At 35.2% G+C, this 17,679-nt stretch overlaps 1 protein-coding gene across 2 annotated transcripts; it reads right to left on the bottom strand.

Moving 5' to 3' along the window:
* Positions 1 to 5,377: 5,377 nt before the first annotated feature.
* Positions 5,378 to 17,042, bottom strand: LOC306873371 (periodic tryptophan protein 2 homolog). 2 transcript variants are annotated; one of them, XM_079422621.1, is made up of 21 exons: positions 16,921 to 17,042; positions 16,636 to 16,748; positions 16,414 to 16,508; positions 15,110 to 15,209; positions 14,864 to 15,007; positions 13,784 to 13,919; positions 13,380 to 13,657; positions 12,532 to 12,675; positions 12,137 to 12,207; positions 11,915 to 12,051; positions 11,694 to 11,842; positions 10,510 to 10,657; positions 10,084 to 10,234; positions 9,796 to 9,976; positions 9,049 to 9,196; positions 7,866 to 7,974; positions 7,654 to 7,719; positions 7,293 to 7,511; positions 7,046 to 7,196; positions 6,584 to 6,658; positions 5,378 to 6,497 (listed from the first exon to the last, which is right to left on the bottom strand). In XM_079422621.1, exons 1-21 carry the CDS (start codon positions 16,936 to 16,938, stop codon positions 6,353 to 6,355), a joined length of 2,778 nt encoding a protein of 925 aa, XP_079278747.1. In that variant the 5' UTR covers positions 16,939 to 17,042; the 3' UTR covers positions 5,378 to 6,352. The 2 variants fall into 2 exon arrangements, with proteins under 2 accessions (XP_079278747.1, XP_079278748.1); XM_079422622.1 differs by having other exon boundaries at positions 5,413 to 6,497; positions 13,784 to 14,730; positions 16,921 to 17,025.
* Between the last annotated feature and the right edge of the window lie 637 nt (positions 17,043 to 17,679).

Genomic DNA, 17,679 nt, shown 5'->3' with positions numbered 1-17,679 from the left:
AGTGTACTTCACTCTCTTCCGGGGATTAAAACGAAAAGTATGTTTAGTCCATAGACTGTAAGGTTTAGTCTGTCGACATGCCAGACATTATATTGTCCAGTTAAATTCAAGAAACAATTACGTTTCCTTTAAGATAAGATGGACAAAGATAGCCTACTAGCAAATTTCTGCCAGTAGGCTATATTCCGAATTCACGTGATTATGTTGCGCAGGTCTGGAAACCATTTTTGCAAATAACAATCTTCGAGAAATTGAAAAATCAAGAAAGGAGTTTAGATTGGAAACCTGTGTTGCAGTACGTTTGTGAACTGGAGGGGAAAAGGTGATTATATTTCTTTTATCTGGTGTTTATTAAAGTAGATTATGGTAGGTTTACTATTTCTGCCGCGGAAGGAAAATAATACACACATTTTAAAAGGCTAAGTTAATTGCACATTTTCACGTCTCAGGATTATAAATTTCCATAATGCATTTTTTACGGGTTTCCAATTCCCTCTGAAAGGGGCCATTCCACCCAATGGGTGCCATTTGTGTCCCCAGGACATTATAGATACAAACATGCATAAAAATGAATTATAAAATACATTTTATTATTAAGCAAAGTATCCTGCACATTAATCTAACTGCAAATTTAAAATATATAATTTAAAAAGTTATTAAAAACTACCTAAAACACTGAAAATATAGCATTTGTACATGTCCCCAGTGTCTAACGCTACTTTTTAACTTATGTTTATATCCTTCGATATGTTCAAAATCCTTCAGAAAACATTTTTTTTTTGCATTTTTGTGTACCTCCATATCCCATCTGTGCTTTAAATACCTTTATTTAAAAATAAATTTATAATATTTTGGATAAAATACACATTTTAGTCGTGTCCCCAGGCTTTCACTCAGTCCTGTACCCTAACACACTGAAGGCAATGAAATGATCGGAAGCATTTTGGTTTATTTTCTTTTCTGTATATTTGATGATATTGTAACGGTGGCTGGGTGCATTATTATAAATATAACGCACCTAAATTATTTCTTAGATGTTACTTGTTTATTTTAAAAAATAGAAATCTTTGGTGAATCACTATAATTTGCTGAGTATTCTCATAATATTAGCATGTACTCCATGTGGCTAGATTATATGTATTTGCTGATTTGATCCTAAAATCTCAATCCTGTTACTTTCAGTCCTGTTACTCATATACTCATATATCCTATACTTATAGTAACTGAGTAAAAGTAACAGAGTGAATAGTGTCATCAGATTTATTCATGTAAATATTAGGCTACATCCATATTAATCTAGATAAATTTGAAAATACGTCTTTTTCTCAAAGTTTTGGCCTTCTGTCCACACTGAGACAATGCTTTTGCCCAGAGAAAACCTATGGTTGTTCCTGCATTTTACATTATATTCCTGCAAGTATGACAGAAAATGTACTTGAAATTTCTGTCCTGTGGCAATTATGTATTAGACTCATATATGGAATGGCCTTTGAATGTGAGCTGCGCTATAAGAAATCAATATCCACAAAAAAGTTGATTATTGTTCATTTCAATTTTACTTTAATATTTAATATTTATTATTTTATCGTTATTTATATCTTATCTAATAACCTGTCCTCTAACCCTAAACAAAAACCTCTGCAGACCACTAGATTTAAATAGAAACATGATTTTAGCTCACTAGTCAATGTTCAACACTTTCACTATATCAGTATACCATAACCTGTATACTAATATAATGGATACTCCTTCCTGTTACCCATTTCATTCCTGTTACTAAATAGTTTTTTCTTTAAAAGTTAAACCACTATTTTTATTAAAATTAAGTTTGGTCCATAATGTATCCCATTGTTTAATAAATTGCATCATAGATTTGATAAGCTTTAAAAAGAAAATATTGGTTTGTGTACTTTAGAAAAATACACCTGGTTTAGATAATTAGTGATTTTTAATGATAAAAATAATATTTTTTGACCATGAAACCAACAATTTCTTTAAAATAAACACCTGCCTGAGGGGTTCAATGAAGGAATTTGTTGACATATTTTTAAACATGCTTTTTAAAAGAGAGTTTTGGTAACAGGACTGAGAAAAATGCATTCATCTTCCACTTAAAAATTGTTTAAAAAAATAAATAAAGTTACCTGAAATGGACCAGTACAGATTTTGAATAGTTGAATATGTGTATTACTAGATTCAGTCTTTAAAAAAAGAGTCTTTTTGAAGAGTTTTGGAAGCAAATGGCACCCATTCGGGGGAATGGCCCGTTTACATTTTTACTCACATTTACATATTACAGTTTACATATTACAACTTCAATTTCTCTGCTTATTGTATTATATAGAATTTGTATCATTTATTGTTTATATTTTTATAAAAGTTTCTCAGAATTACGAAAAATCGCATTAACGCCTTTTTCGTGGCGGAAATGGGCTTCCTTAAGTTAGCCTTTTTGACTTTAGAAAGGCACTCTCAGGTTTAATTGCTTAGTAGCATTGTATGACAAAGGACAATTGCCCTTTTTTCAGAGAAGTGTCATTTTTCCATTACATATCAAACTATAAAACATTCCTCTGGTAGAATGAAATGAGGAAAGTGCAAATTACATTACTTTGAATTAAAATTGCAAGCTCCTGGCAAAACTGTAAAGTTGAAGTATTTATAAATATGACAGAGCATACATTTTTATACACTAAGCATTTCTTTGCATTTTGTTCTAAATTATTTACATTTCAATTAATCTTTGTTTGAACTATGGTAGCCTGTCTGATTTGGAGGCTACACTGAAGCAACGAGTCAAGAAAGTTTTAAAATGTGATGTCCGGTTGGAGAATCCGTTTTATCCACACACACTGGAACCAGCTGACTGTGTCATTACATCTCTGTGTCTGGAAGCAGCGTGTAAAGACATTCAAACATACTGTCGTGCTTTACATGGGCTGACCGAACTTCTGCGTCCTGGTGGACTTTTGGTCATGATAGGTGTTCTGGGTGAGAGCTTCTACAGGGTGGATGAACAGCTCTTTTCCTGTCTTACTGAGTCGGGATACTATTGAGGAAGTGCTCAGAGGTTTAGGTCTCTCAATCCAGGAGTTTAATATACTGCCTGCAGAAGACAGAGAGAACAACTCCGTGTCTGACTTTGAGGCCGTTTTTCATCTTGTAGCTAGAAAGCCCTCTGAGTGAAAGCGCAAATAGAGGGATTTATATAATACAGCAAACACTGTTGTATTTGAAGCTAGAGCGCCTTTTTATAGCCCAAGATTTATTAATAAATTCACTGTAGAAGATTTGGCATTTTAGATGAGCATGGAATGCATAACTCTTGAAACTTTTAATGTGTTTTATAATGTAAGGATTTTAAAAAGATAGATAATAAAAAGAAAATTATTTTGGTTAAAATGTTAACTTTTTTAAATGATTTTTGAAGTAATAAACATTACATGAAATCTATTTCATTATTTACATTCTTTACACAAACAATACAAAAGAGAGCTACATCTGTGCACTTTATATTTTATCCAAACATTCCTCAATATCAATCATTTTAATACCTGCAAAGCCACAACCTGTGAAACAACTAACACCACAAAGGAAATAAACCAAGACCAAGCTTGTATAATATTGTATGACTCCATGTCATGAAACAATCTGTTTTATATCGGAGTAAGTGTTCCAAATGGAAAATGAAAACAAATGAACTGCAAATGATTGCTTCTTGCTCTGTAGCACAAATTTGTGACTCTCATAAGACTTCAATACAAATGCTTAATCATTCATTGATTATTATACTTTATGGCCTGCTGCTTGTCCCCATGATATATTACAGATTGCTGTTCATTTTCATTTATTTTTATGTAAATTCTCATTTTAGAATGTTTTTGTGGATCAAACGATTCACTAAAAAGATCCAACTTAATCCCTACTTCTCTCATGAACAGAAGTCGTTTTCAGTAAGCTTTAATATCTGTCTGTTCCTCGTAGAATATGGCTTTGGAAACCTGAATTGCTTGAGCCCGAGTCCTTATTTAGTTTAAAAATACTGAAACCGGTGGCCAAGACATTGTTCAAAAGCTCACATTTCGTGTTCCATATGGGCTTTAGAACAACGAGGGTGAGATTTTTGGGTGAACTATCCCTTAAAGGAGACTTATGAAGTCATTCAAAAGTCACTGAACAATCAATATAAAATATATTTACACTCTGATAGTTTGATATCACAGATAAATAAGGTGGTAGTTCATACAGTAAATACAGAAACCTGCTGAACTTGTGTATACAAAAGAGATTCTCTGTCAAAGTTTTGGTACAGATTCAAACATTCTCTGAATTGACTACTAAATTCTCTTCATCTTGAATTAAATGCACTGTTTAATTTTTGTCATATAAGTGAGTGGGGTAAGATATTAACGGGTGACTCTGTCATGTGACCATATATTCACAAAGGGCTAATCTTATACAGCTGTCTGCATTTTTCACAGTGTAAAGTTTAATACTTGGTGGTGAAATGCCCATGCATAAGATCATGAACATTATTAATTAAATCCCTTTTCCCAGTATGCTTTGGGGTTAGCTGTTTAATATCTCTATGCCTAGTGGGACAACTTACCCCACTCTTCCCTACTTGTGCAACCCTTATACAGAGGTGCACAGTAACTTGAGTACATTTACTTGAGTACTTAAGTACACTTTTTGAGGATCTGTACTTCACTTGAGTATTATTTTTTCAGGAAACTTATGACTTTTATTTCACAACATTTGAAAGACAAATATTGTACTTCTCTCTCCACTACATTTTTATCAAAGTCCTGCGAAGTAGAAAGTCATTACTATGTAGCAGCTTTGAAAGTCAGTGGGTGTTTTCTCTCTAAAACGTCACTTTCTTTTTTCGGACAGTTTATCAATAATCACTCTTGTAGGGCTACATGAAGTGATATCCCAGCATTTTTTTAACACTGACCAGTTGCAATTGTGTTACTTATTTACAACAATTCAATAATAATAAGTTAATATTGTGGTATATATTAGACACAATATCGACTGATTTTGCCAAATTGTGTATGTGAAAATATTACGTATAAAGCCACAGAAGAACTGTTGTGCGTCTCCTGATAAAACACAACAGGTGTTGGACTTGAAGCAGCACTACACAGACCGTTCTGTGTATGACATCAAAGTACTGCGAGAGCGATTAGACAGCATTTCTGAAATTTTCAAATGTGGATGAATGTCTACACATAGATGTGTGCACACACTGTCAAGAGTTGTGTGAGACCACTACGATCCTGCTTTTGTGGGAGTATAGGAGTGTAATGTATTGTAAGTTGCTTCAGAGGTATTGCAAATATTACATACAACAATAATAAAACAGTGCATTGACATAAAAAAAGGAAATTTACTTTTGGTACTTCTGTACTTTAGTAAAAATCTGTCTTTACAACTTTTATTTGTAATGGAGTAATATTTGACCAGCAGTATCTGTACTTTCACTCAAGTAATGGAGTTGTGTACTTTGTCTGCCTCTGCCCTTCTAGAGCACTAATGTAAAAACATCCACTGATAGAGACTCAGTAATCCTCAGGAATGTGAGATGGTTATGGAAACGATTGATGTTTTAAGCACATCCTGTTACACAGCAAATTTAAAGCAAACATTATGGAAACAATACTGTGCATACAATTCTATGCAAATATTATGGTCAGTCTGCCATGCAGCCTGGCATTACAGCTGCAGCCAAATGGGACACATATCATAAGATATCCTTTGAGACACTGTGCTCAATGACAGCATTATTAGGCATGCAAAGAAGCTGTGGCGGCCTATTTCTATTTGAAAACAATCCAGTGAAACAAACTCCATGAACACTGTTTCTGTATTTAAATCAACATTTTCTGACAAAAATCAGCCTTCTGTAGAAGCTTATTTCCTTCACGATTTAAAACAAAGAAAAAAAAGGTCATTGCAGCAACTCACAATTTTGACTTTTTCCCTTGCAATTGTACATTAACATCTGAAAGACAAAAAGTCTGCACTACGAGATGTAAATTCAGAATTGCAGGAAAAAAAAGTGGCAATTACCTTTTTTATTACTTGGCAGAAACAAGCTTCCACATCTTTCATCATACAAAAAAAAAAAGAAACAACACATTTATTAACAGTTGAGCCAATGTTAATATTTTATATATAAAATCTAAACTGTCGTGTCATTTCTAACAAGTTTGTAGGTGCTGTCTGTCCATGTTTACTCTGACAAAATACATACAGCTGCACAACAACTGCTGCTTGTCCAAGTCCTGATCTTGCTGTTATGTTTCAGTTGAAGTGTTCATGATCAGTTTTCCACCATTATAGTCTAATTCGTTATATTTTCCTCATCACTTCCAGAGTCCATTGCCTCCTCCTCCTCTTCACTGAGAGATTCTGCTGCTGTTCTTTTCATCCCTCTCTGTTTAGACAGAGCAGCAGCGTAACGAATGTTGTAAATGTTCCAATCGCAGCTAGAAAGAAAATAAAAGTTATATTTAAAATTAATCCAGAAAGAAAAACTAACATTGTTTGCTTTTTAGAATTCTGTCAAGCTTACAGTTTGGACAGATCATCACTGTGTCTTTGGATGCTCTTCAGCAGCTGCTGTACAGTAGGCAATACAGCTCCAGATCTGAAAATCAGACATGAACAGTCTTATAGTGCTCACCAACAACAGATAAATCACCAAAAAATAGGACATGAAACATTTCTCCTTACTTTTCTGCAAGAAAAAAAAAAAAAAAAAACAGCTGTGAAAGGTGGTGTTTAACCGCCAAAAACTATTGATCATCTTCAGGAGATAAAACTACTTTTTTTTTTGGTGCCATTTTTGCGAAACCCTATAACCACTAGTATGATAATGTGATGTAACAGGTTATTCTGTCTCTATGCATATTATTTATGCCAAACTGCCAATTTAAGTACACAAATGGACAATTTAAGTACAGTAAATATAACTTAAGAATTCAACAACTTAAAACCAGTGTGAGCTCATTCTGAAAAGAGCTATGCTGCTGACCGGTTCTTGAGCTTTTGTCCATGAAGGGTGAGCAGACACTGGGCCCAGCTGAGGTAGAACTGCAGATGGTTGGACTTTTCCAATGTCGAGGCCACAAAGTTCAGAAGTTTATCCACATACACATCCGGCAGTGAGCTACATACCACTGTAACTGAAATGTCAAACAATAATATGAAAAGAATTACAACAAAATTATGTATTTTTAATGTGACAAGAATAGATTTGATCATTTTAAGAGGGAACATACTTTGGTCATAAGGAACCGCCTCCAGAACCTCTCTTATGAGTGGCATTTCATTTAGGCGAAAAGACAGCAAAATGGCTGATGCCCACTCTTTTTTCTTCACCTGCTGCCGTATGCTTGCTGGCGTGACATCTATGTCTAGATCATAGGGGTCAAACACCAGTGAGGCGTCAAGAGAGTAGATCAGCAACCCTTCAGTGGAAGCTGCCGCCCAGCTGCGCCCTGAATGGAGAAGTAGACCAAAACATCATCATTCCGTTCCATATTCAATAAAAATATTAGGAAGTCTGGATAAACATGATTTTAAATAGTTAATTATACTGAAATCTCTGTGTGTGTTGTGCTGTAAAGACAAAAACTCTACCGGTAGGTGAAAAGCAGAGAGAGCTAACACGGATCTCTGGTTTAAAGCGTCTGGAGCTCATATCACCTGACAGATGAGGAGAGACAGGCATGAGAGTTGCATGCAGAAGCCAGTATATATTATATATGCAATAATACATTCAAAGCTCTTGAAAACAAAATGCTCAGCTACACTGATTGGCAGGTTTACTAATCAGTGAGATGTGGACTCACCTCTCTTGACTCCAGGAAGATTGAGCTCTACTCCATCTCCATCCCCTGTGCCTTCATCCACTAAAGAGAGACTACCAAACTCTGTCATCTTACGCCTGTCGAGGAACTCCTGAGAAAAGAAGAACATGGCAGAAATACTTCATAAGCTAGAGTACAAGAATTATGAAATGCTAATGTAATGAATATTGCATGATTACAGTTATGTAAAAAAAATAAAAAAATAAACGATTTCAAAGGGTTTGTGAACCGCATTTTTCTATTTTATGTTTCCTTAGGTGCACATATAATGTTAGTATGAGTTTAACATCAAAAACTGTCACTTTATAGAAATAAACCAGACCTAAACACTTCATTTAAATAGGTGTATTGTCTTTAAGATTTCAATGTAAACACCCACTGATGTGACTGGCTAAAATCTCTGCATATGAAAGCATGTGTAACTTTTGAAAACTTGTACCATGTTACTCTATTAGAGCTGCCAAGATAATCTAATAATGAAAAATGTTGATTACAGCATTTTTACTTTTATTGCATCAAAGGTTGCAGCTCTGAGCATTGCATCTGATCACAGTCATGTCTATTGAGTACATTAATGCAATGATCTCACCACTACAACTCAATTTTTGCCACACCTGCCAAATACCAAATAATCCACAATGAAATGACCCAAACAAATAATGCTTTACAGTTAAAAATAAAGAGACACATTCCTAACATTAGGATCATTTGATAAGTAACGTTAGTTTTAGTCCACTGATGTGGCATTTCTCATGTCAAATTTGACTAAAGCATCAACGGGTGAGTCAAAGAGGCGATGATGAAGTAGTAGGTGTTGATTTGTGTTACCTCTATTTTGTAATAAAAACTCTAAAGTAGAAAATTTCATTTTGGGAGCTTTAATTTTTCCACATAAAATGAAACAAATTTTCATTTTGGTTTCAGTAAAAGCAGTCTGAATCACTAATGAGGATGTTTTGAGTTCTGAAACGTACAGTATATTCTAGATTTTTTTAGCACCTTTTATGTGTCACAAGATCAGTTCATAACCCGCTTAAGTAAATTATTAGAATACAATATGCTATTAAGAAAACCTTATACCATTATCAAAATTGGAAGTTTTGTGTCATAGACTTTTTAATGTCTCTATATGCAGTGAATACAAACAAGTAAATTTGATGTGTACCTCCATAGCATCCAGAGAGAGATTACAGGAGATCTCAAACTTCTTCATCAGAACATGTTCCTTGATGTTATAAATGCACACAAACTTTGACTGCCCACCTGCAAGGATTGATTCACCATCTGCTGAGTAGCACAAGGAGGTGAAGGACCTACAAATCAAACAGATGATCAAATAAATGATCAATGCCGGTTTCACACACATCTAGGTTCAGGAGAGTAAATTAGGTTTACTGGGGGTTATGTAAATCCAGACAGTTTTTTATTTTTTTTACAAAATAAACCGATAGGAGTTTATGTACATTATCCCACTTACTACACAGCTACTTGCCACAAGTCAATAATTAGGCACAAAATTCACCACATAAATATAAATAAGGACATAAAATGTGTAAAAGGCATTTTAAAAACTTTTTATCATCATAAATCCATTACAGTGTATAAAATCATTCTGTCAACAATATTTACTTCAATTTTTTGCTTTAAATATATATACTTCAACAATATTACCACAGGCCTAATATTAAAACTGAGGTCCTCTTGTTTCATTTGACAGTAAACAGTCTCTAAGGCGCACATTTGAATGCAATTGGAGAGTGTGGACGGTGGTGTGAGAGATGTGAAAAAAGTGGTATATTATTCAGTGTTGTTAATGACAACGGTTGTTATCGGGGAATAAATAAATAAGTAATATATAATATTATATATTATATTTCCTACATTTTTATTTTTTTTGCTATCTATGACTTACTTTCCCTTGGCAGACTGTTTAGCAGTGATCTTTTCTGTTTCTTTACGGCCCATCTGCAGGTCATGGCGGCCAGTGATAGAGCCAGTCTGTCCTCCAGTCTGAGGGGTCCAGAATGTGATCTCACCATCCAGAGAGGCAACAGCCAACTCCTGACCATCAGGACGATACGTTACAGTGAGTCCTGAATAAAGACAGGTGCCAGACATCTTTAAATAACACGTCCTTTTCTTTCCAAACAACCTGCTCTCTCTAAACAGTTTTACATAAACCGTAACTTTGTGAACTTGCCATCAGAGGTTAGCCGCAAGGTCTCTTTGGTCTGCCAGCTGTCCAGCATGTCCCACAGCCGGACTGTTTTGTCCCATGACACACTGGCAAGCACAGACTGGACTGGACTGAAGCACAAGTTGCTGACAGGACCCTCATGACCACTAAGCACCTGCTCCAGCAGTAAAGAGTTACAAAGAACCCAATTACATATCAAATGATGTTTGCACAAATGATTATTCTGGGCTGAAATGGAAAATTATGCACCCACTGGGACAAAAGGCAAATCTTAAGCCTAACTTTAAATTTCATTTCTAGCATTCAACCATTTATAACTATCCATACTGTTTGTTGACAAATTGATAATTTTACACAAAAAATAAGGATATTACACATTCCACTTATTACATGATCAGAAACAAGCACACTAATTCAGTGGTCTCTGACCTCTAGCAGTCGTCCAGTCTGCATTGACCATAGGAAGATCTCAAAAGAGTCTTGAGAACCTGCACACACCAACTCCCCACTACTGTCCACTGCCAGAGAGGAGAACTGAGCCGGTCGTGGAGATGTCATGGTACGGAAGTTCCGGTACCTGAGAAAACAGAATGAGAACAGAGTAAGAATAAAGAGAGAACAGAGCATTCAGCAGGGCAGAATGTGCATAGGAAACATTCTCATCAAGCTATATTTCTACAAGTCAGTGACAAGTAAAGAGAGCTATAAATTGGAGAAAACGGCAAAACATTTTAAGCATCTCTTTTTTGACTAACAATCAATGAATTCAACACTCATGTTCTGAACATAGGATCAATAACAAAACCAAGCAAACTTTTTTTTTTATTAGTGATGAATCAAATTGAAGTTTTTATTTAGACCAAAACCAAATCAGAAAATAAAATTTATTTAGTAATTAATTAAATAAATCACATTTATCTTCTGTATAAACATATATATTTACGCATTTATATTATATTAAAGGGATAGTTTCACCAAAAATGAAATCATTAATTACTATTAATTATTTGTTCCAAACCCGTAAGACCTTGTTCATCTTCGGAACTCAATTCAAGATATTTTTGATGAAATGGTAGTGTTCACGACAGTACCACGTATGTGTGTGATACTGCTGACACAGAAGTTGGCATTCTAGCATAGAATCCGGATGCACTGCAACTTATTTGAAAGCAGAGGAATGCACACACAGGCCTCATGGTACTGTTGTGAACGCGCGTCGAAGACTGACACTAAAGAGAAGAAATTGTTGAATAAAGTCATTATTATTTTTGTTTTCTTTGCACACAAAAATTGTTCTCGCAGCTTCATAAAATTAAGGTTGAAAAAACTGACGTCACATGGACTATTTTAACAACGTCCTTTTGGGTCTAGTAGTTCCATTCCTGTCTATGCAGGGTCAGAAAGCTCTCAGATTTCATCAAAAATATCTTAATGTGTGTTCCGAAGATGAACTAAGTTCTTACGGGTTTGGAACGACATGAGGGTGAGTAATTAATGACAGAATTTTCAGTTAATTACTTCAGGGCTGAAGTAACAAACGTCACAGAGGAAACCGAAGCATGAAGTATTGTGCAACAGTGAATACATAGTTGGAAATGAATAACAGCTGATACCTGTGCAGGTCAAATGCTCTAACAGTGCCATCTAGTGAGGCGCTGACCACCACAAAGCCACTGGAGGTGAAGGCAACATTGGTGACACAGCTGGAGTGTTCAGTGAACGTCACAAAACAGAGGCCATTGTTGGTGTTCCACACTTTAACCTGGAAAGCAACAGTTTATCTGTATCTCTCTTATTTATTCCCTCGACAAAAACCTAGTGGTAGAGGACTTACCTTCCCATCATCTCCTCCAGTAACAAGATACTGACCATCAGGTGAATAAGCCAAAGAGTTCATGTTGTTGAAGTGTCCCTGCTGTTTGAACACATAGGACTCACTCTGCCATTCCCAGACAAGCAGCTGGCCCAGACCTTTAACGCAAAACAGAAACAAGGCATTACAGTAAAGGACAGCACACTGTTGTGCTCTGATGAACAAACTGATTGGGAGCAATACCTGAACACCCAAAGCCAATCCAGTCACCAGTGGGATTCATAGCAATGGTAGAAATCCTCTGATCTGAAATACTAGATGTGATATTATGCTACATTACAATTCAATAATCAGAACAGAATAAAGCTACAGCTATGTAGTCACAAACACCTGCGACTAAGACTCAAGAAACATTCAAATACACAATACTCTGGTTGTTTGGGTTAGGCAAAAATGTAGCAAACTTCATTTCTTAAAACTCCCAAGATCTTTCACTCTGTAGAAAACATTTTTATTGAATTGTCCTGGTGGGCTGCAGACAATAGAATCCACTGTGAACAATGCAGTCTGATTCACAAAAAATAGCCCTGCTGGAGATTTTTGACAAAAACAAGATTCACTGGAAATATATGACAAACCTGAGTGAGTGAATGAGGTCAAATTCTGGCAGCTCATGCAGATGAAATGCTCCAGATGCGAAACCTGTCACAAGGATGTGTGTTTTCTTGTGGAAAGCTGCAGCTGTCAACTTGTTGAAATCACCCTGCTTGTTAAAATAGTGTCTGCAATAAAAGATAGCTTTAAAATGTTATTATATTTACATTTAACAGTTGCTTTTATCCAAAGCGACATACAAATGAGGACAATTGAAGCAATCAAAATCAGCAAAAGAGCAATGATATGCAAGTGTTATGACAAGTCTATGACAGTTAGTCTAATGCAGTACACGTAGCAAGTTTTTTATATATATAAATAAAAAGAAAACAGCTTAAATAGAAAAAGAATAGAGCAAGCTAGTGTTTGAGGCCTTTTTTTGCTTTTTGTTAATTGTATAATAAATAAAAAGAAAACAAACAGAATACAAAAAGAATAGAGAAGCTAGTGTTAGTTTCTTTTTTTCTTTTTTTAAGAAAAACGAGCAGTTAGTAAATGAATAGAGTGCAAGTCTTTTTTTTTTTTTAAGAATAGAATTAGAATAGAGAGTGCTAGAGTTAGAGGGTCAAATAAAGATGGAAGAGATGTGTTTTTAGCCGATGCTTGAAGATGGCTAAGGACTCAGCTGCTTGGATTGAGTTGAGTAGGTCATTCCACCAGGAGGGAACGGTTAATGTAAAAGTCTGATTACTTTTAATGTAAAGTTATTACAGAGACAAGAGAGCATTTACCATGTTTCATAACCAAAACACTGATTATGGTGTGAATACGTCTTAAGAACAGACCCACAGATTGAAGAAATAAGGATGGTTTCAGAGGGGGAAAAACTCACTTGCTTCTCTGTGAATAGCGGACATTTTTGATGCCTTCCACTTGTTTGGGTGTATCTGTGCTTCCTTTAATCACATCTCCTCTGGTCTCTCCAGCTTCCCCTATAATTTCCTCAACATCATCATCATCATCATCTTTGTTTCCTTCCCCTTCTTCTCTCTTTTTTTTCTCCTCCTCCATCTTCTTTCTCTCAGAGTATTTTGGGCCCTTCCGTAAGTCCTCGAGCTCAGTGTCACTTTCCCATACACACAAAGTGCCCTCTTGGCTCACTGTGTACATCTGTGAAAACAAATGAAACAGCTTATATACGGCATGTGTGAGCACAGGTCATTACAGCAATGCAAAAAACAAACGCATTCACCCCTGTGCTACACAAATGCAGCAGACACTTTTTTACATACGTACATCTAAGCTGTCCTTCTCAAAGAAACAGCCCACTATGATGTCCTTATGGCCACCAAGCGAGTAGTAGATGAGATTCGCCCATCTCTCTGCTCCAAAGATCCAGGTGGTCATGTCCTTACTACCAACAGCAAAGCACCTAGTTTTCAGCAAAGGAGAGCGAGACTTTAATCTGTCACATTGTGGTAAAATACGGTTCAGTAATTTCAATTTTTCGCACCTGCACTGTTTGCAGTTCATTACATTTCAAACACACAAGGTAATTCATAAAAAACTAAAAACTAGAGCATCATGTGGAAAACCAGCATTTAAAAATTAACAAACACTAAACCTCATAAACATTCATGTTAATGCAGTAAACAAATATTTATACATGCTCTATAAGGATCCCTAAAAGGAACAGTTAAGCTTATCAGAATGAGAGTTCAAACGGATGATAAAAACGTCAAAATAATCCACAAGCAATCAAAATGACTCCAGTCAATGAATTAACATCTTGTGAAGTGAAAAGTTATGTGTGGTAAGAAACAAATTCATCATTAGGACATTTTAACTTCAAACCAATGTTTCCAATAGATGTCCTCTATTCATAATATTACTTTCTCCAGTGAAAAAGGTCTCTCATCTGAATCAAGAGACAAATATGCACAGATCAAGCAGTGTTTACAAACCAAAACAGGTCTAAACAAATATGTGGGTGGATTTTGATATGAGACGACAACGGTGGATGGACTTTTTCACTAAGGAATGTTATTACAGACTTGTATTTTGATCAGAAGCAATGGTTTAAAGTCATGTAGATTATTGTGATGTTTTTATTAGCTCTTTGGACTCTCGTTCTGATGACACCCATTCACTGCAAAGGATCCAATGGGGAGCAAATTATGTAATGCTAAATTTCTCCAAATCCATTCCCACGAAGAAACAAAGTCATCTACATCTTGGATGGCCTGAGGGTGAATACATTTTGAACTGAACTATTCCTTTAAGAGTACAAGAAAGTATAAAATGCACAATAAAAAGTGAATGCGTTTTGCAGCACCATTCATACATTCAAGGATAGAGAATAAAGCTGTTACATACTTGGAATCATCTGTCCAGTCGATACATGTTGTCTCATCAAATGGTCCATAATAACTCTTGTCTAATGCAAATGCATTAAACTCTCGGTTTCTTCCAGGTGCGTGATACATTAGAGCCACATTTTCCTTTGTTATCACAAACTTCCTTTAAACAAACGAAGGAACACGACCAGGGAAAATGTAATGAAAGCTGTTCATGCATAAAATCATATTATAAAGATGATAAGTGATGTGTGTAATAACTAACTTTCCATCAGGGGAGAAGGACACACTGTGCACAGGACTGTGGAAATGATGATGGTGAAGTACTGCCCGAGTGATCAAACTGACCAGTACGGCCGCTCCATCTGAAACATATTAATCAAACTGTGTTAACCAAAACACTCTCAGCAAAAAAACTAACCAACAACCTGTAAAATCATATTTTTTTCCCAACTTCAACATGGCAGTTTAAAACTACACTTTAAAATAATTATATGTTCTCATTCATTTTATAGTTTTTTTTTCTCTTTACAAATGATATTATTAGCAGAAAATGTTGCATTGAATGTTTAATTAATGCTTTCCTGTAGCTCAAATAGTAGAGGATGGCGCTAGCAACGCCAAGGTCATGGGTTCGATTCCCAGGAGCAAGAGCTGATAAAATGTAAAAACTAACTTGAATGCAATGTAAGTCGCTTTGGATAAAAGCGTCTGCTAAATGCATAAATGTAAATTCAAATATTTCATTAAATTCAAAATATCCCTTTTCCTTTAAGTAGCATTTACTTGAGCAGCATTTCACAGCTGCAGGTTTGTGAAAAAACTGAGGATCCATGCTATCCAGCATGTTCCAAAGTTTAAAGTCAAGTCATCTTTATTTACATATGCTGTATACAATACAGATTGTTTCGAAGCAGCTTTACAGTGATAAATAGGAAAACTGCAGAATCAATTATGGAAACTGTAAACTTTTTTTATAGCTGTAAAGCAGCTCTAAAAAAAACAACAGTGTCACTTTTCAGTTTATTGTTAATTTGATTCAGTTCAATAACTGAAGTGTCCATGTAGCAAAATTCTATACAGAAGACAATAGTGTCATCTTAATACAGCAAAGTGTGCTTCACTGGAAGGAAATTTGCTGTCACAAATTTGCTGACTTGATTGTTGACACAGAAAAGGTGTGGGATCTGTAATATTAAATTTCATTAGAATTTTGAATTAGAAAAATTTGGCAAAAAGTGTGCACATCCAGCAGACAAAAAGCTCAATGAGGGAGCTAAAAAATAAATAAAAATACCTGTTTGTGGGCCTACTTTTGAATATTTATATTGTCTAATGAAAAGCCATATAGCTTGAAATGTTACTGTTGGTGAGAACTCGTAATAAATCATTATTCCACTTACGGAATAATTATTATTTCTTTCTTTTTTTGTGATTAACATTTTATATCACAACCTCTTCATAATCTTGGGTTTTAAATGGAATTATTTTCAAAATGGTCTTCACGTTTTTAATACTGCTCATGACAGGAAAGAAAATATGCATGGAGAATGATGGACTTTTCCATACCTTCATCAATAAGTATGGCAAGATTCCCATCTGGAGAGATTCCCAAACAGCTGATGTTCTTTGTGGTGGACACTGGTAAGGTTTCTGATTTGTTACTGAAGAAATACAAAATACAACATTTCCTCATTTGAAAACAGTATACCTTTCACTCACTAATGACTGAGATACTCAGCTCACAAACGCAGTTCGTCCGGTGTTATTATGAAAAGGACTGATGCTCACTTTTTTAAATCAAAGACGGAGATGCGGTTGCCAACAGGACTGATGACAGAATTTCCATCTTTAGAGAAACACAGGTTCCCATGGCGATAAAATGCCCCTAATAAGTTGGAAAACTAGAAGAAAACGCGAATTAAAATATTAATTGTCAGACAAACATTCTGCTTTATTTATGTTTGTTTAAAAATATTTCTCGTCACAATAACCAGCAGGCAAAGTATCACACAAATGTCTAATAACAAATTATTCACGAGAAGAACATCAATAGTAAAATAGTGTCTGTAATACCTTGTAAGCAAACTTCATGTTTTCTGGGATGTTATATTATAAATGATCCACTGAACATCACAAACCCATCGTTCTGCACGTGAAAACGCACATGGGTTCAAAAACTCTTCCGGGTCAATACCAAACTAAAACCACCCAGCGTCGGCACATAAAAGTCTCCCAAATGTTATTGCGAAATATAAAATATTGTGACAATAAGTGGGTACAAACGGTGGAGAAAAAGAGACTTAATGTTTATATTGAATATAGAATTTATTTCACTCTTAATATGCTTTATCATTTGTAGAAGCTAAGCAAATAACGTTACTTGTTTGTTTATTTATTTAAGCTTTATTTTGCCACAGGAATCAGATGAGTCCTTTGCACAATCTGATTCTTCTTTCTGCCTAGATTTAAACTGCTGATTTTGTCTGGCCAGAGGAGAATGACACTATTTCGACAAACTATTTCCCCGCCTAAATACTGTAACTGATATAAAGCCACCCAGCTTTATATCAAGCCGATGCAAAGCTGCATTGTTAAAAGCGCTATACAAATAATAGTGACTCGACTCTCTGCTAAATAAATAAATAAATAAAGTTTGTGCTTGAAATGAAAAGTTACAGTCATGTCCACCAGATGGTGTCTTGGCACGATGCTCAAATCATTTCACCGTAAAAACTCAAAAAAGAAATAAAGAAAAAAAAAATGACAGATTAATTGATCTCGTTGTTATAGGCCATATCACTTCTATCTTTCGGTTTGTGAGTGTCTCTGATA

This window comes from Barbus barbus (genome assembly GCF_936440315.1).
Source record: "Barbus barbus genome assembly, chromosome: 8".
Taxonomy (NCBI): Eukaryota; Metazoa; Chordata; class Actinopteri; order Cypriniformes; family Cyprinidae; genus Barbus; species Barbus barbus.
The sequence above is the reverse complement of the archived record's forward strand: the minus strand, read 5'-3'. Positions and strand labels throughout refer to the sequence as shown.